Source organism: Podarcis muralis, chromosome 2, assembly GCF_964188315.1.
Source record: "Podarcis muralis chromosome 2, rPodMur119.hap1.1, whole genome shotgun sequence".
NCBI classification, from domain to species: domain Eukaryota; kingdom Metazoa; phylum Chordata; class Lepidosauria; order Squamata; family Lacertidae; genus Podarcis; species Podarcis muralis.
This window is the reverse complement of record NC_135656.1, coordinates 105,794,906-105,813,736: the sequence shown is the minus strand read 5'-3', so window position 1 is coordinate 105,813,736 and position 18,831 is coordinate 105,794,906. Positions and strand designations below refer to the sequence as shown.

The 18,831-nt window shown below is 48.4% G+C and overlaps 2 protein-coding genes across 5 annotated transcripts in view; both read right to left on the bottom strand.

Moving 5' to 3' along the window:
* The window catches only part of LOC114592123 (kyphoscoliosis peptidase-like), a 201,021-nt gene that overhangs the window by 79,445 nt on the left and 102,745 nt on the right, over positions 1-18,831 (bottom strand). The window lies entirely within an intron of this gene.
* On the bottom strand, positions 642-14,148 carry LOC114592096 (uncharacterized). 4 transcript variants are annotated; one of them, XM_028719971.2, is made up of 9 exons: positions 13,731-14,147; positions 11,212-11,295; positions 9,436-9,633; positions 8,477-8,499; positions 8,262-8,374; positions 6,171-6,203; positions 5,046-5,137; positions 1,563-1,686; positions 642-1,347 (listed from the first exon to the last, which is right to left on the bottom strand). In XM_028719971.2, exons 1-9 carry the CDS (start codon positions 14,103-14,105, stop codon positions 740-742), a joined length of 1,650 nt encoding a protein of 549 aa, XP_028575804.2. In that variant the 5' UTR covers positions 14,106-14,147; the 3' UTR covers positions 642-739. The 4 variants fall into 4 exon arrangements, with proteins under 4 accessions (XP_028575804.2, XP_028575801.2, XP_028575803.2 ...); XM_028719968.2 differs by having other exon boundaries at positions 642-1,350; positions 13,731-14,146; XM_028719970.2 differs by having other exon boundaries at positions 642-1,350; positions 5,046-5,134; positions 13,731-14,145.

The window sequence follows — 18,831 nt, the reverse complement described above, 5'->3', positions numbered from 1 at the left end:
TGTATGCTACAACAGCAGCGAGAATACTTATTGCAAAGTATTGGAAGACACAAGATCTACCCACCCTGGAAGAATGGCAGATGAAGGTGATGGACTATATGGAACTGGCGGAGATGACTGGCAGAATCCGAGACCAGGGAGAAAGAGTCGGTGGAAGAAGATTGGAAGAAATTTAAAGACTATCTACAGAAATACTGCAAAATTAATGCATGTTAGAATGATGTTGGAATGAAGTTAAGTGGTTTTAGCAGCAATGCTATTAAGGTCTATGTAAAAATGGATTGTTAATAGATGTGAACTTGAAGTAATAATATACTAAGATAAAGGATTAAGATAAGAACAAAGAGGGAAAGGATTTGCTGAATTAACTAACTGAACTGGAATGCAAAAAAGGGAGGTGTGAGGAGGTCAGGGAAACAAGTGAATGAAAGACAAGATATGGAAAGACAGATTTGTTTTTAATTGTTATTCTATTTTTTCTGTTTTTTGTACTTTCTTTTTTCTTTTTTTTTCTTTTTCTTGTATTATTGTAATTTTGTTGGAAACTTTAATAAATATTATTTTAAAAAATAAATAAATAAGGACAAGCAATGGATCATGAATGGGTGTCTGATATCTCCTGGCACAGAAGACCAGCACTGTTTTCAACATTTGACCCATTTTATTGATTTTTTCAAAATCCCCCAAGCTCTACTGGATCAAGCCAATGGTCAGCATTCGTCCCGTCCCACCCCTTATCTCAAGTCCGTGAGTTCTTCCCCATCGCCCCTGCATGAGTCCGCTGGTGGATGGTGAGGTTTGAGGACCGGCTGAAGCGCTTTCCGCACTGGGGGCAGGGATAGGGCTTCTCCCGCGTGTGGCCCCTCTGGTGAATGGTGAGGGTGGTGCTGCGGGTGAAGCTTTTCCCGCAGTCGGCGCACCGGTAGGGCTTCTCCCCGGTGTGGGTCCTCTGGTGCGCGATCAGGTTGGAGTAATCGCTGAAGCGCTTGGCGCAGTACGTGCAGCTGTAGGGCTTCTCGCCCGTGTGCAGCCGGTGGTGGGTGATCAGGACCCCAAACTGCCGGAAGGTCTTTCCGCATTCGGGGCACGGGAAGCACTTCTCTTTCCGCTTCTGGGCGGCTGCCTTCGCAAGGCCTCCCTTGGGCCACGCAGGCTGACCCGCGCCCGTCGCCGGATTAGTTCCTTGCCGCCTTCCCGTCGCAAAGGCGGCTTGGCCTGCACCCACCCGCTCACGACTCTGGGGAGCGCTGCATTCTGAGCGCGGCAGTCTTGGGGCGGGGAGTTCCGCCGACTCGTGGCCGTTCTGCTGCGGGTTCTCTTCCTTGATTCCGCCCGGCAGCGTAACGCCTGCTGGAATGAAAAGCGCACAAGGAGCCAGGGGATGAAGAAGGAGAAAAATGAGCTTGGATAACCATCACATTGTACCCAACAATGCGTCCCCTAATTGTTGCTGGACGCAAACTCCCATCATCCCGGGTCACTGGCCCTGATGCTGGGGGCTGATGGGAGTTGGAGTCCCCAAACTCCACCTCAGTGAAACAAGTGGGGTCTGGAGCTCCTACCTGCAGGGACGCCAGCTTCCTCTTCCTCTTCCTTGATGGCCCTGGCGATGGCAGCAGTTGTGAGGGGCGAGTCCACCGGCAACTCCTCTGAATGTACTGCAGTTCTCTTGCAGGCTGTCAGCTCCTGAAACACCAAGAACAGGGATGGGAAACTTCAGACTGGCCCAGGGGTGGCACGCAACTGTGGCCCCCAAATCTCTTTTATCTGGCCCTTGGCACTGTCCCCCACTGACCCTGCTTTAAGAACATAAGAACTCTGCTCAATCAGTCTCATAGCTCCTTTAAATTCCTGGGAGTTTACCTCAGTGAGGACCTCACTTGGAAAATCAACATAACTCAGGTGGTCAGAAAGGCCCAACAGAGACTCCACTTCCTCAGGGTCTTGCGAAAGAACATTAAACAACAACAATAATATTTTTTTTATTTATACCCCGCCCTTCCCGGTTCAAAAACCAGGCTCAGGGCAGCTAACAACAAATCTAAAACACTTTAAAACACTTAATTATAAAAGCAGCATAAAATACAGTATAAAAACATGAACAACAATAAAAATAAAAAATCAATTAGATAATTCCCAGGGCTAGCTGGCTGAATTGGCCCTACTTGGGCCAGTAAGGAGACCAGGAGAGAATTAGCTGCGGGGTCTCAGAGTGGGTGGTCTTCGTAAAAGGGGAGAGGGAAGGAAGAGAAGGGAAATAAAAGATCAGGCTGAATTCGCATTAAAGGCCAGGCGGAATAGCTCTGTCTTACAGGCCCAATGGAAGGAGGTTAAATCCTGAAGGGCCCTAGTCTCATGGGACAGAGCATTCCACCAGGTCGGAGCCATCACTGAAAAGGCCCTGGCCCTGGTGGAGGATAGTCTGACTTCCTTAGGGCCCGGGACCTCTAAACTATGGTTATTCATGGACCTTAAGGTCCTCAGTGAGGCAGACCAGGAGAGGCGGTCCCGTAGATACAACAACTGATGAACTCCTTCTACCGGTCCACAATAGAAAGTGTCCTTTCATATTGTATCACAGTGTGATATGCTGGCCTGACAGCCACGGACAGAAAGTCTCTACAGAGGGTGGTGAATACAGCACATAATATCATGGGCTGTCCCTTGAGTCCGCTACATTGCAAGGGATCGTTGCCTTAGGAGAGCGAGAAAAATTCTCAGGGATGACTCAGACCCCGGCCAGCACCTCTCTAATCTTCTACCCTCGGGCAGGAGATATAGAAGTATACCGTATTTTTCGCCCTATAGGACGCACTTTTTGATGCACCTCCTATGGGGCGAATGTAGGCTCCTTGGCTTCAGCGATAGCAACGCGAAGCTTCCCAATCCTGCGCTCCGGAGGCTTCGCGTTGCTTTTGCTGAAGCCAGGAGAGTCTGCTCTTTGAGGCTGGCCTTCGCGCTACTCCCCGACCTGGTTTTGAGGCTGGCGGTGGGGGAAAGCAGCTCTTCCCCCCACCGCCAGCCCCACCAGCTCCACTGAAAAGCCCGCAGGAGCTGCGCAGCCCCCTCAAAGAGCACGCCGCTCTTGGGGGCTTTTCCCCGAGGAAGGAGAAGGGACTGACTGGCCGTTTCAGTCCCTTCTCCCTCCTGGTCGAAAAGCCCGCAGGAGTCGCATGCTACTCCTGTGGGCTTTTGCGGGAGGTGGGGGAATTCCGCCACCTCCCACAAAAGCAGGGAGAAGGTCTTGGAGTAGCGCACAGGCTGCGTGCAGCCTGTCCGCTGCTCCCAGAGCTGCGGGGGGGGGGGGTGTCATATCTTTTTCCTTGATTTCCCCCCTGAAAACTAGGTGTGCCCTATGGGCCGGTGCGCCCTATGGGGCGAAAAATACAGTGATCAGCTGTACCAACAGGCTAAAAAATAGCTTCTATCCGTGGGCTGTTAGGCTGTTGAACGAAAAAAATAACATAGCAAAATTGACTTGCGGGGTGGTGTGTTGTTTGATAAGAGATTGAGTGGGCAGGGGACTCGTTTAATTTCATTGTACACAGGTTGTACAATGACAATAAAGGTATTATTATTTAGTCCAGAATCCTATTCCTACAGCGGCTGCCCACATGCCTGTGGCAAACCAGCAAGCAGGATTCGAACACAAGAGCCCTCTTCCTTCCTGTGGTTTCCAGCATCGCTGCCTCCTACCAAAGAGGCAGAGCAAAGCCATCTAAGTGGGGGCCATCACTGCCTCCTGGAGCAGTGAGTTCCACAGTTACAGTACGCAATACATGAAGAAGTACTTTCTTTAATTTATCCTGAACCCTCCAACAATCATTGGATGTCCATAAGTTCCAGTGATACTCCATTTCAGTTTTCAATTTCCCCTCCAGCAGCCAGGGCCTTCTCGGTAGTGGCGCCCGCCCTGTGGAACACCCTCCGATCTGATGTCAAGGAAATAAACAACTATCCGACTTTTAGAAGACACCTGAAGGCAGCCCTTTATAGGGATTTTTTAAATGTTTGATGTCTTACTGTGTATTGATTTGTTGGGAGCTGCCCGGAATGGCTGGGGCAAATCAGCCAGATGGGTGGCATAATAATAATAAAATAATAATAATAATAATAATAATAATAATAATAATAATAATGGTGATGATGATGATGCATTCTGTGTTCACCAAGAACACTTCCTTCTCAACGGTTTTGTGAAGCTCTCTCCTTTTACAGATCTTTTGTTGTACTTCTGCCAACCTTGGGGTTCCCCTTAACCTGCAGATACATCCCCACTTGTGTGGATGATGCTGTTTTTTTCCTATACAGTGGTACCTTGGTTCTCAAACTTAATCCGTTCCAGAAGTCCGTTCCAAAACCAAAGCGTTCCAAAACCAAGGCACGCTTTCCCATAGAAAGTAATGCAAAATGGATTAATCCGTTCCAGACTTTTAAAAACAGCAATTTAACATGAATTTTGCTATCTAAGAAGGCCACTGATCCATAAAATGAAAGCAATAAACAATGTACTGCAGTCACACAATCAATCAATCAGTAGCTGAACTGGGTTCCACACAGTCACAAAAAAATAAGAGCCACAAGAACAAAAATGCATAATAAATAGCAAAAACAGACAAACCTCAGCGTAACACTCAAAACGGAAGTGTGGCACTCAAAACGGAAGCATAACACTCAAAACGGAGCACGTTCGGCTTCTGAAAAAAGTTCGCAAACCGGAACACTTTCTTCCGGGTTTGCTGTGTTTGGGTTCCAAGTTGGTTGAGTACCAAGGCGTTTGAGAACCAAGGCACCACTGTATAAGGATCCACACTCGCCTCTGAACTTTGGAAACAGAGAGAACGGTTACATTAAATAGGGAAGTGTCTTAGCTCAGTGGAAGAGCATCTGGTTTGTATGCTAAAGGTCCTAGTTCAATCCTAGGTTCATCTTCATGCAGGGATGGGGAGTTGCTGCCAGCCAGTGTTGACAAGACTAATCTAGATGGACCAAGGGATCCGACTTCCCAGGTTCCTAACGCTTGCTGCTCTCTGAAAACCGGATACCTGGATCACGTCCGCTGCAGATGTTTTGCTTCTGTTTTCCTGGGGAGGATGAATCGGCACGGACTGAAGTGAGGGTGTTGTTCTGTAGCCTGCTTGAGCAAGAAGGGCAAAGGGTGAGAATCTGGTCCATAGGAATTGAAATAAATCTTAATCATTCTTGGGCTCTAACTCTAGAGACATGGGACGGGCGTTTTATTCAGCACAGAGGCCTAGGAAGAGGAAGCAACATGGCTAGTCAAGTGAAGACAAGCCTTTGCTTGGAATATTCCACTGGGAATTCTGTTTGCTTGCAATTCATTAGCTCCCCTGAACATCTGTGGGTAGGAATGAAATTTGGTAAACATATCTGGGACACCATTTTTTACATTTCAAGGTCAAATGCCAGCTCAACCTCCCTGCCCCTCCCCCGCCTGCTTTCAAAGTGGGGATGGGGTAAAAAAGAGGAGAGAAAGCAGAATACAGTGGTACCTCAGGTTAAGTACTTAATTCGTTCCAGAGGTCCGTTCTTAACCTGAAACTGTTCTTAACCTGAAGCACCACTTTAGCTAATGGGGTCTCCTGCTGCCGTCGCGCCGCCGGAGCACGATTTCTGTTCTTATCCTGAAGCAAAGTTCTTAACCTGAGGTAATATTTCTGGGTTAGCGGAGTCTGTAACCTGAAGCGTATGTAACCCAAGGTACCACTGTATTTTGTCCCTTCAGAGCATGCGGAATTTAAGACGAGCAAAAGTCAGGGATCCAGCAGTTACCATTTCAAAGGCGTAAAGGAGCAACACAGATCCAATGGGAAAATATATTATGTACAGTGGTACCTCGGGTTAAGTATTTAATTCGTTCTGGAGGTCTGTTTTTAACCTGAAACTGTTCTTAACCTGAAGCACCACTTTAGCTAATGGGGCCTCCTGCTGCCGCCGCCATGCCGCCGGAGCACGATTTCTGTTCTCATCCTGAAGCAAAGTTCTTAACCTGAGGTAATATTTCTGGGTTAGTGGAGTCTGTAACCTGAAGCATATGTAACCTGAAGCGTATGTAACCCGAGGTACCACTGTACAGCAAGATCAACCTCTTCATCCAGCAGTGTCCTTTCATGTCATCTAATGCCCCAGATACAGCCATTGTCACATACCTATGTCTCCATCTACTTCCATGCAGAGATTCTCTGGAGGAAGAAAAAAAAAAGGTTGTAATCGAAACTCGCTTCCTTGGGAGAAAGCCCCATTGAGCTCAGTAAGGACTTACTTCTGGGGGGGAGGGGGGGAGACATGCATAGTCAAGGAGGGAGGAGAATTAAGCTCTCACAATAGAGGGGGTTATAAATGATTGCTATAATTTACGAGACAAAACAATCCTTATGGCCAGCTGATCTAGGCAACTGAGATTGGATCTTTCTGAAAGAGGAGTCAAGGCATTTGACAAGGTGCCCCATGATATTCTTGTAAAGAAGCTGGTAAAATGCGGTCTTGACTATGCTACCACTCAGTGGATTTGTAACTGGCTGACTGACCGAACCCAAAGGGTGCTCATCAATGGTTCCTCTTCATCCTGGAGAAGAGTGACTAGTGGGGTGCCACAGGGTTCTGTCTTGGGCCCGGTCTTATTCAACATCTTTATCAACGACTTGGATGACGGACTCAAGGGCATCCTGATCAAATTTGCAGATGACACCAATCTGGGAGGGGTGGCTAACACCCCAGAGGACAGGATCACACTTCAAAACGACCTTGACAGATTAGAGAACTGGGCCAAAACAAACAAGATGAACTTTAACAGGGAGAAATGTAAAGTATTGCACTTGGGCAAAAAAAATGAGAGGCACAAATACAAGATGGGGGACACCTGGCTTGAGAGCAGTACATGTGAAAAGGATCTAGGAGTCTTGGTTGACCACAAACTTGACATGAGCCAACAGTGTGACGTGGCAGCTAAAAAAGCCACTGCTGCATCAATAGGAGTATAGCATCTAGATCAAGGGAAGTAATAGTGCCACTGTATTCTGCTCTGGTCAGACCTCACCTGGAGTACTGTGTCCAGTTCTGGGCACCACAGTTCAAGAAGGACACTGACAAACTGGAACGTGTCCAGAGGAGGGCAACCAAAATGGTCAAAGGCCTGGAAACGATGCCTTATGAGGAACGGCTAAGGGAGCTGGGCATGTTTAGCCTGGAGAAGAGGAGGTTAAGGGGTGATATGATAGCCATGTTCAAATATATAAAAGGATGTCATAGAGGAGGGAGAAAGGTTGTTTTCTGCTGCTCCAGAGAAGCGGACACGGAGCAATGGATCCAAACTACAAGAAAGAAGATTCCACCTAAACATTAGGAAGAACTTCCTGACAGTAAGAGCTGTTCGACAGTGGAATTTGCTGCCAAGGAGTGTGGTGGAGTCTCCTTCTTTGGAGGTCTTTAAGCAGAGGCTTGACAACCATATGTCAGGAGTGCTCTGATGGTGTTTCCTGCTTGGCAGCGGGTTGGACTCGATGGCCCTTGTGGTCTATTCCAACTCTATAATTCTATTCTATTCTATTCTATTCTAAGAATGGAACCAAGGGCTTGGATCTGAATTCAGCAGCACAATCTCATGTGTGTTTGTTCAGAAATCGGTCTGCCTGGTTCACCATATTTTATTAAACCATGGTTACATGAACCATGGCTTAGCGATATGTATGAACCCAGCCCTAACTATGGTTTGCTTACTGTCAACAAACCAGTCTGAAACAAAGGTTTGCTGTTAGTAAAGACAAAGTTTGTAAGTTTGTAAAGCTTGGCGTTATGTGTAAACCCAGCACCATCCCTTAACCATGGTTTGATTCACCACACCAGCTGCTGACGCTCACCAAAGCGCAAAGGAACGAGGCGAAAGCAGCTGGAGACAAACCTAACATTGGAGAAACAAGCGATGGTTTGTCTGATAGTCTGTGGGACAAGTTGTGGTTAAATTTGTGGCTCAGCATGGTGGGCAAACCATATCAGCTCATAACGCAGATGCTCCCAGCAGAGGTTCTCAGAAAATAACCCTCAGGCTGCCCAGCAAACTGGGTTTTTCGTTTTTTAAAAAACATTTGGAATATCAGAGATGAGGAGAGTTGTAGTCCAACAACATCTAAAGAGCACCATGTGGCTCAAAAAGCCACAAAAATCAACCCCACCCACATGGCTGCAGGTACCACACAAATAACACAAGTCCCATGAGGCAGTGCCGCAGCAAGACTCCTGTTTACCTTTGAATCGCAGCAGCGCCTCCTGCAGGATAGCCCGTTTCCTGGAGAAGTTGCTGAGTCTCTGTTTTAGCTCTTCTACAGCAAGGTCTGTCTTCAATGTGCCATCTTCCATGCTGAAGGGTGAGGAAGACGAGAGATGATCCCAAAACCCAACATCCATTTCTCTGCTTGTTACAAACCCAGCAGAGATGCAGAGGGAAGGGGCCAATATTTACCTGCTCCTTGTTCTTCCAACGCCCTAAAAGGAAAGATAAAAAGAGGTTTATGAGCACTTGAGTCAGGGAAGCATACCTACCAGAATGCGGCAGCTAAACTGGTGACTGGGAGTGGCTGCCGAAGCCATATAACACCAGTCCTGAAAGAACTACATTGGCTCCCAGTACGTTTCCGAGCCCAATTCAAAGTGTTGGTGCTGACCTTTAAAGCCCTAAATGGCCTCGGCCCAGTATACCTGAAGGAGCATCTCCAACCCCATCGTTCTGCCCGGAAGCTGAGGTCCAATGCCGAGGGCCTTCTGGCGGTTCCCTCACTGCGAGAAGAAAAGTTACAGGGAACCAGGCAGAGGGCCTTCTCGGTAGTGGCACCCACCCTGTGGAACGCCCTGCCATCAGATGGTCAAGGAAATAAAGAACTATCTGACTTTTAGAAGACATCTGAAGGCAGCCCTGTTTAGGGAAGTTTTTAATGTTTGATGTTTTATCACTTTATTATTATTATTATTAATAATAATAATAATAATAATATTCTGTTGTGAAGAATATTCTGTGGCCCAAAGTGTCTGGGGTATAAAAGTTTTTAATGTTTGATGTTTAATAATAATAATAATAATAATATTCTGTTGGGAAGAATATTCTGTTGCCCAAAGTGTCTGGGGTATAAAAATAAATTATTATTATTATTACCACTATTACTATGATTATTATTACTTCAAAGCCACAAATATGGACCGTTGCGAAAAATGGCAATCACTGGGCCATCTTTAAAAGTACAACAGCTCTATGAAAAGTAGGAACCAGCTTCCGAATTGAATGAGACACTCACGCCGCATTCAGATGTTATAAAACACAAATACAATTACAGTATTATTATTTAAATCACCAGCATGTTTCAACCAGGAAAAAGCACCTGGTTGGCGCTTTAGCCCCGGGTTCCCCAGCCCTGTTGCAGAACTTACAGGCGACACTTGGCCGCGCTCCCTGTACGGTTCCTGCTGCTGCAGAGGATCCTCACTGAGCGTTCTGGGGGCTCCCTGGGCGATGTCTCTCTTGAGTTCTTCCCAATGGTTCCTCAAATGCCTCTCCTGCTCCTCCAAAAACCCACGCAGCTCCTTCCATTGCTGGGTAAGCTGCTGTCCTTCCACTTCCGCCTGCTTCTGCAGGGACAGGATCGAGCAAAACAAATTGAGCGTGTGGCAAAGGAGAGTTCCTCTCAGGCCTTTCAACAGCTGCCTGGCAAGCAAGAATTCAGCAGGCAAGGCTCCTCCTAACACACAGTTAACCTGCGGGGAAACTCCCCAGGCTAAATTTCTACCTGCAACAGCCAGCAGAGAGATGGGGAACCGGGAGCTGTTCAGGTGGTACAGGAAAGATCTATTGGATGCAGCCAGCATGGCTAATGGTCAGAGATGGTGTGGGGAGCTGTGATGGACTGGCTGGATACAGAAGAGTGGTGGGAGGCACCCGCCGGGGAACCCCCAGGGCGAGAAGACTAAGAGCCAGGGGAGTGGTGACAATGGCAGCGAAGAGGGAGCAAACCGGGAGGTGGTGGTGTCAGCAGCCGAAGGGACAACAGGATTCAGTGAGCAGGAAGAGGCTGTGGCAGACAGCAGTTCAGAATCAGAACCTTGCAACTCATTCAGGAAAGGTCTACTGGGAAGAGTTGCTGCTAGGCCTGTGCTGTTTTGGTTTCTTTGAATAAAGGGTTGACTCCACTGACACTAAAGGTAAAGGGACCCCTGACCATTAGGTCGTCCAGTCGTGGCCGACTCTGGGGTTGCGGTGCTCATCTTGCTTTATTGGCCGAGTGAGCCGGCGTACAGCTTCCAGGTCATGTGGCCAGCATGACCAAGCTGCTTCTGGTGAACCAGAGCAGCGCATGGAAATGCCGTTTACCTTCCCGCTGGAGCGGTACCTATTTATCTACTTGCACTTTGATGTGCTTTCGAACTGCTAGGTTGGCAGGAGCAGGGACCGAGCAACGGGAGCTCACCCCGTCGCGGGGATTCAAACTGCTGACCTTCTGATCGGCAAGTCCTAGGCTCTGTGGTTTAACCCACAGCGCCACCCGTGTCCTCACTACTGTTCATTTATTGCTGACCCACTCCCAGCTCCAGCTCCTGACGATGAACACCCAGAGCCCCAGGCTCCCTGTCTCTGAGTTAGAGCATCAGGACAAAGACAGGTCCAAACGCCCTCTCAGAGCCACGGAGTTCATTGGGAGACCTTGAGCCAGTCTCCATCTCTCAGCCTAACCTACCTCACAGGGTTGTTGTGAGGGCGGCAAGAGATGGTGGGGAATTGCACACTTCCCTGAGTTCCTTGAAAGAACAGTGGTGTATGTGTTCAGTGGACGCTTGGGATGCGAACATGATCCATGCGGGATGTATGTTCACAATCCGCAGCGGCACGTCTGCGCATGCGCGGGTTGCGATTCGGTGCTTCTGTGCATGCACAAAGTGCAATTTAGTGCTTCTGCACATGTGCGACTGCCGAAACCCAGAAGTAACCCGTTCCGGTACTTCCGGGTTTTGGCGGACTGTAACCCAAAAAAACACAACCTGAAGCATCTGTAACCCAAGGTGTGACTGTATAGAATTCACCAAGGGTGGCCAAATGCAAAAGTGCTTGTGGCTTCCGCACCGTTAATTGCTGTACAGAAGAGGAAATTTGTCGTGCAAGTGAAGTTTTTGCCTCTGGCTATCCTACTTGCAAATCTCATTTAAAATACCTACCAGCAGCTCCTCTCTCTGCTTCTCTTCAGTGGTGCTGGCTTCTCTCTCCAGCTTCAGACCAGACTGGTCCACCACCAGCTTCCCCTGAAAGACAGATGTGGTTATTTTTGTGAACAGCTGCACAAAGTGCTGCCAACTCTCAACACCACGCCGTGCTCTCGCGTCTTTAGCAAATCTCTGCTGATTTCAAATGTTCAGGGTGCTGTTAGCTAGGAGGTTTTATTTCTCTGGTCACGTAGCAACCCTGGCTATAAGACGTTTCATAGATCATCTGCGGGAGCCTGATGAGTGGTCCCCATGTCAATGAGAAATTGTGGCCGACTCTGGGGTTGCGCGCTCATCTCGCTTTACAGGCCGAGGGAGCCGCTTGTCCGCAGACAGTTTTTCCAGGTCATGTGGCCAGCATGACTAAGCCGCTTCTGGTGAACCAGAGCAGCGCACGGAAACGCCATTTACCTTCCCGCCGGAGCGGTACCTATTTATCTACTTGAATTGCGTGCTTTCGAACTGCTAGGTTGGCAGGAGCAGGGACCGAGCAATGGGAGCTCACCCCGTTATGGGGATTCGAACCGCCGACCTTCCGATTGGCAAGTCCAAGCTGCACAGTGGTTTAAACCACAGCGCCACCTGCGTCCCTTCCTTCAATGTAGTAGGCCCAATTCTATGGAACTCCCTCCCAGTAGAAGCCAGGCACCTTCCCTGCAAAGTTTCAGGTGTCAAGTCAAAACAGTTTTATTTCAGGAGGGCTTTGCACCATGAATTCTATTCTAATTCACTGATATTTTAAATTTTGCATATTGAATGTTTTGTTTAATTTTTTGTAAGCTGCTTTGACAGGCACATGAAAAGCAGGGCATGATTTTTAAATAAATCCCAGCAGTTTGTGGTGATCCTTGGACCTGTTTGCCACTGCTCACTGGGGGGACCACCATTCTGGCTGCAACACTATAAACCGGAGATGAAGAACCAGTAGTCCTCCAGACATTGTCGGACTCCAACTCCCATCAGCCCCAGCTAGCATAGCCAAGGGTCGGCGATGATGGAAATTGGAGTCCAATAACACCTGGAGAGCCACAGATCAGCTCCCTTGCTAGGCACACTTATCTGAAAGGAATCCCTATTGAAAGCAAAACAATTTACATCTGACCATACATGTAAGGTTAGCAATAGCCAAGGCGTGTTTGGATCAGGCTGCAGCTTACAGCTCAGAGGCATCTTAATAAGCAATAGGCAGGGGAAGCCCAGGATGTTGTAAAGAAGGAGTTCCCCATGGCAGGTAAAAGCATCATTCACCCAAACCTCCTCCAGGCATTTGCTTATGTACAGTGGTGCCTCGCAAGACGAAATTAATCCGTTCCGCGAGTCTCTTCGTCTTGCGGTTTTTTCGTCTTGCGAAGCACGGCTATTAGCGGCTTAGCGCCTATTAACGGCTTAGCGGCTATTAACGGCTTAGTGGCTTTAAGAAAAAGGAAACAAACTCGCAAGAACTCGCAAGACGTTTCGTCTTGCGAAGCAAGCCCATAGGGAAATTCATCTTGCGGAACGACTCAAAAACCGGAAAACCCTTTCTTCTAGCGAGTTTTTCGTCTTGCAAGGCATTCGTCTTGCGGGCACCACTGTATAGACTTTGATAACAGTGATGGATACCAGCAAGGCAAGGTTATTTGTTCCCGTAACCCAATAATGTCTTTGAATTTTTATTTTTATTTTAAAAACAACAACACATTATGACAATATTGCTGCTGGCTTAAAATGCTGCCCAGTTTCTCAGCAAAAATCAGAGCCAAAACAGAATTTTGAAAAGCCTGGCAGGATGAGGCCAAGAGCTTATCTCAGGCATAAGCAAACTCGGCCCTCCAGAAGTTTTGGGACTACAATTCCCATCATCCCTGACCACTGGTCCTGTTAGATAGGGATGATGGGAGTTGTAGTCCCAAAACATCTGGACGGCTGAGTTTGCCTATGCCTGGCTTATCTGATCCAGGAGTCTGCATTCACAGGGGCCAAGCCTCTTGGAAGCCAGCAAACAGACCTGGGGAGAACAGCAGCCGCTCTCCCCGCTTGAAATTCCCAGTATACTGCCTCTGACCGCGGGAGGCAGAGCAAAGCCATTGTTCTTTTGTTTTATGGCTCAGAATGCTTCATTGCCAAGTGACCCTGATATCCCCCCCCCCCTCCAAGAAACAAATACTCTTATAGACATCTAGATGCGTGCTTTTTCTGTTTCTTTCTGTTCTGGAAACTTTTGAGATCCTGGCGACTGCAGCCGCCTCCCAGCTTCAACACAGACACCTCCAAAGCATAGCTGTCAACTTTTCCCCTTTTTAAAGGGAAATTCCCTTATTCCGAATAGGCTTCCTCGCAAAAAAAGGGAAAAGTTGACAGCTATGATCCAAAGGCTGGAAGCAAGAGGCAGATATCAACCCCCACAACCCCCCCCCCCGCAGGACCCCCGAGGTTTCTTCAACCCCGCCACGCAGCTTCCACCCACCCCATCCCGGAGTATCTTTCCTGCTCACAGACATTCCCCCAAACACCCCCGCCGCCGTTCCCACGATCGAGGCCGAACCAGGCGCAATGCTGGACGACGATCCTCCGTCCACGGAAACGGGGGGTCTCTCTCCCTCCAGGGGCGGCAGCGGGGGGCCGCGGCGGGGGCTCCGGAGGCGCTCCGCCAGGCTGCCCAAAAGCGGGCTGGGCTGCAGGAGGCGGTGCAGCGGGAGCAGCTGCCGGCAGAGCGGGCAGCGCAGGCTCCTCTCCAGCTGCCCCCAGCAGCGGCTCACGCAGGCCCGGCACAGGTGGTGGCCGCAGCCGGACACCATCACCGGGTCCCGGAAAAGGTCCAGGCACACGGGGCAAGAGAGCGCGCCCCGAAGGCCTCCCAGATCGGCCATGGCCGCAGTTTGGAAAGCACAAAAGGATCCTTGGGAAACAGGGTGGGATTTGGTGAGGTGGGCGGGGCCTTCTGTTAGCCCCGCCCTTTCGAGTGGAGGTGGTTAAGGGGGCGTGGCAGGAGGCGCAGCTGAGTTTTCATTGTTTCCCCGCTTTCCAGCTTTGGGAACGCGGCTGGATCGGGCCAATAGCCCAGCCAAGGCCAGCATCCTGATCTCGCAGTCAGTACTGGATTTAGGTAGAAGCTAAACAAGCTATGGCTTAGGGCAGGTACCCCAAAACTCGGCCCTCCGGATGTTTTGGGACTACAGTTCCCATTATCCCTGACCACTGGTCCTGCTAGCTAGGGATGATGGGAGTTGTAGTCCCAAAACATCTGGAGGGCCGAGTTTGGGGATGCCTGAATTAGGGCCCCACTGTGTTGGGGGCCCCAAAAAAGTTTAAAGGGGGGGAACTGGATGTACATTTGCAAAATATAAGATAAAAAACAAATAAAATAAAACCTACATACAGCAACAGTGTTAAAATGCATATTTTGTTATGTGCAAATGGCTTTAGATATCTATTAGGTCCATAATGACCTTTTAATGAGGTTGAAAGAGGAGAGCGCAAAATATGGTCTGAAGCTCAACATCAAAAAAACAAAGATCATGGCCACTGGTCCCATCACCTCCTGGCAAATAGAAGGGGAAGAAATGGAGGCAGTGAGAGATTTTACTTTCTTGGGCTCCATGATCACTGCAGATGCTGACAGCAGTCACGAAATTAAAATACGCCTGCGTCTTGGGAGAAAGCAATGACAAACCTAGACAGCATCTTAAAAAGCAGAGACATCATCATAGTTCATGCTATGGTTTTCCCAGTAGTGATGTTTGGAAGTGAGAGCTGAACCATAAAGAAGGCTGACTGCCGAAGGCTGACTGCTGATGCTTTTGAATTATGGTGCTGGAGGAGACTCTTGAGAGTCCCATGGACTGCAAGAAGATCAAACCTCTCCATTCTTAAGAAAATCAGCCCTGAGTGCTCACTGGAAGGACAGAGGCTCCAATACTTTGGCCACCTCATGAGAAGAGAAGACTCCCTGGAAAAGACCCTGATGTTGGGAAAGACTGAGGGCACAAGGAGAAGGGGACGACAGAGGACGAGATGGTTGGATAGTGTTCGCGAAGCTACCAGCATGAGTTTGACTAAACTGCGGGAGGCAGTGGAAGACAGGAGTGTCTGGCGTGCTCTGGTCTATGGGGTCACGAAGAGTCAGACACAACTAAACAACAACAACAATGACCATATAGCAGACATTCAACACAAAAAACAGTGACAATTTGTTGTTGACAAAGGACAGCTGGACATATCAAGGCTCCCATTACCTTCAGTAGCTTAGGGCCTCATCAAACCTAAATCTGGCCCTGGCCAGCATCCTGATCTTGCAGTGGCCGACCAGTGGGAACCCAGTGAGCGGAGCAGGAGTGCAAGGGCGCCCTCCCCTCCTGTGTTTTCCCGCAACTGGAATTCAAAAGCATTACTGCCTCTCAATGCCAGAGGCAGAGCGTAGCCTTCATGGCTAGTAGCCATGGATGCCTTTCGCTCCATGAATCCCCTTTTAACGCCATCCAAGTTGGGGGTCCGTCGCTGCCTCCTGGGTGCACAAGTCCCACAGTTTGAGAGGGAAAGGGATACTTTGGCTGATCATAACAATGCTTATGACGCGGGTGGCGATGTGGCTTAAACCACAGAGCCTAGGACTTCCCCGCGACGGGGTGAGCTCCCATTGCTCGGTCCCTGCTCCTGCCAACCTAGCACGTCCAAGTGCAAGTTCAAAAGCACGTCCAAGTGCAAGTAGATAAATAGGTACCGCTCTGGCGGGAAGGTAAACGGTGTTTCCGTGCGCTGCTCTGGTTCGCCAGAAGCAGCTTAGTCATGCTGGCCACATGACCCGGAAGCTGTATGCCGGCTCCCTCGGCCAATAAAGCAAGATGAGCGCACAACCCTAGAGTCGTCCGTAACTGGACCTAACGGTCAGGGGTCCCTTTACCTTTTACAATGCTTAACAAAACAAGTAGCAAACACACAACCTCTGAATAAGGGTTGTGAGAGAAGAAGCAACAGGAGAGAGGGCTGCTGCTTCCCTGTGCCATTTATAGAATAAAAACCGATTGGTCCTTAATTTAAAGGCACTATTAGACAATTCCTGTGAACTGGACAACAAAAGTGCCAAGAAAAAATGTATACTGCCATCTATTGGCAAAGGTACTTATTTGCCATTACTATTACAATAAAATTGGAGCAAAACCGACATAGAATCTTGCGGTGCTTTAAAGATGAACAAAGTTTAAACTTCCATTGGCTATTTATTTATTTACTATGTTTATATCCCTCCTGCAAGGAGATCAAGGCAGTGCACATGGTTCTCACCTCTCCATTTTATCTTCACAACAACCCTGTGGGGTTAGAGACTGAGAGATTGGCTGGCCCAAAGTCATGGCTGAGCAGGGATTTGAACCTCCTCGGCCTCCCAGGTCCTAGAGTCCATTGTATCAGGTGCAATAGAGTAGAATTTCCTGATTACTGTAATTGGAACCCAGCAGTTTCACACAGGAGCTATTGTAATAACAACAACAACAAAATTATTTTTATATATTTGCCCCTGACAGCACTCAAAGCAGTCTACAGATTCATCTCATAATCCTGGGTGACTACAAAATATAGAGTTAGGGAGAAAGAGATTTAGCAGCCTGACTGATTCACTGCCACTGACAAGCCACATGTGGAGAGAACTTTGAAGACTGACAAGCCACATGTGGAGAGAATTTGCTGGAAATGTTTGGATATGGAGGTTTTTCACTCCTTGCAGGAGTTCAGCTCCTGAGGGCCAAGTTGTTGTTGTTGCCAAGTTGTTGTTGTTGCCGGTCCTCCATTAACTGCCCTGCTGGAGATAAACTTGCCTCATTCCTGGGTTAAGTACTCATACTCATAATAGCTATGCATTGGCCCGTCTGAAGACCCCAGATCTTCAGGCTGTAGAGATTACTTAAATAACAAAAGAGAACTGCTGAAAGGCAAGACAAACTAAGCAGGAAAGGCTGGTGTCTTCCTCCTTATTGTTCTGTGCTCTTCATAAAATAATTCAAGGTCACCTCAAGAAGCAGCCATTAGCGAGTTTTTAAAACTTCCCTTTTGCAGCCAGAGGCTCTGGATTAATTCTGATACTGTCTTTAAGTATCAGGGGCCAGGGAGAAAGTGTGGAAACTTTAGGCTCCAGTTCTCCTGATTTGCCCAGGCTTTCTAATCCTGTTGGCTTTAGGTCCTATCCTGGTAGTAAATAAGCACCTTTGTTTTGCCTCCGTCATGCATTCTGGGGATGTTTAAAAATATATATATTCAGGCGAGTTGCTAGAGGTTTTCCACCCCCTCCCTCAGGAAAGTAGAAAAAAATCTAATGTCATCTAGTCCACTACAGTGGCACCTCAGGTTAAGTACTTAATTCGTTCCAGAGGTGCGTTCTTAACCTGAAACTGTTCTTAACCTGAAGCACCACTTTAGCTAATGGGGCCTCCTGCTGCCGCCGCAGCCCGATTTCTGTTCTCATCCTGAAGCAAAGTTCTTAACCTGAAGCACTATTTCTGTGTTAGCGGAGTCTGTAACCTGAAGCGTATGTAACCTGAGGTACCACTGTATTCTGTTCCCTCCTCTGCCAGCTACAGAATTCAGGGAAGCCCCTGCCAACCAGAGTTCCCTGGGAAGAGGGACTGATTGTTAAAGCGCTCTGGGAATTGTAGGTTTGTGAAGGGCTCCAAACAGCTCTCAGCACCCTTCACACGCTACAGTTCCCCGGGGAAAGTTATGACTCTTTAAAGTCACATTGTACTGCTCTAAATGTAGAGTGCAGGTGGGTCCTTAGTGGCAGAGTGTATGCTAGGGTTGCCGCATAGTTGGGATTTACCGGTAGCCATTGGGAATCACTGAAAAAAGGCTGAACAACTTTGGCCAACAAAATTTTGCCTGGAAAAGCTCAACATTTGTGTCCGGATTTTTCATTTTCTGAAATGAAATATTGCAAAACTAGCACATGCTCTGCAGACAGAAGGTCCCAACTTTGATCCTAGGTCTCTCCAGGGAAAAGGATCAGGTAGCAAGCAATAAGAGAGGCCTCAGGGGGAGACTCTGGAGATCTGACCCAGGGATGGGGGAACCTGTGTGGACCTCCAGGTGTTGCTGGACCACAGCTGCCAATAATCCCTGACAGTTGACCACAGCTAATGAGCGTTGGAGGCGATCAACGTCTGGAGGGCCACCAGAATGTGACATCTGCCACATTCTCATGAGCAACTGTGGTGTAATGCATTTCTCTGAGAATGCTGTTGTAGACCAGGCACCCCCAACCTTCAGCCCTCCAGATGTTTTGGACTACAATTCCCATCATCCCTGACCACTGGTCCTGTTAGCTAGGGATGATGGGAGTGGTAGGCCAAAACATCTGGAGGGCTGCAGGTTGGGTATGCCTGCTCTAGACCCACAGCAGAGGGTGGAGTGGGGCTTGTTATTTCACTCTATTTTTTCTTATTATCTCCTCTGACATTCCTCTCTCTCATTCTGAAAGCTCAGTTAAGAAGAAGAAGAAGAGTTTGGATTTGATATCCCGCCTTTCACTCCCTTTAAGGAGTCTCAAAGCGGCTAACATTGTCCTTTCCCTTCCTCCCCCACAACAAACACTCTGTGAGGTGAGTGGGG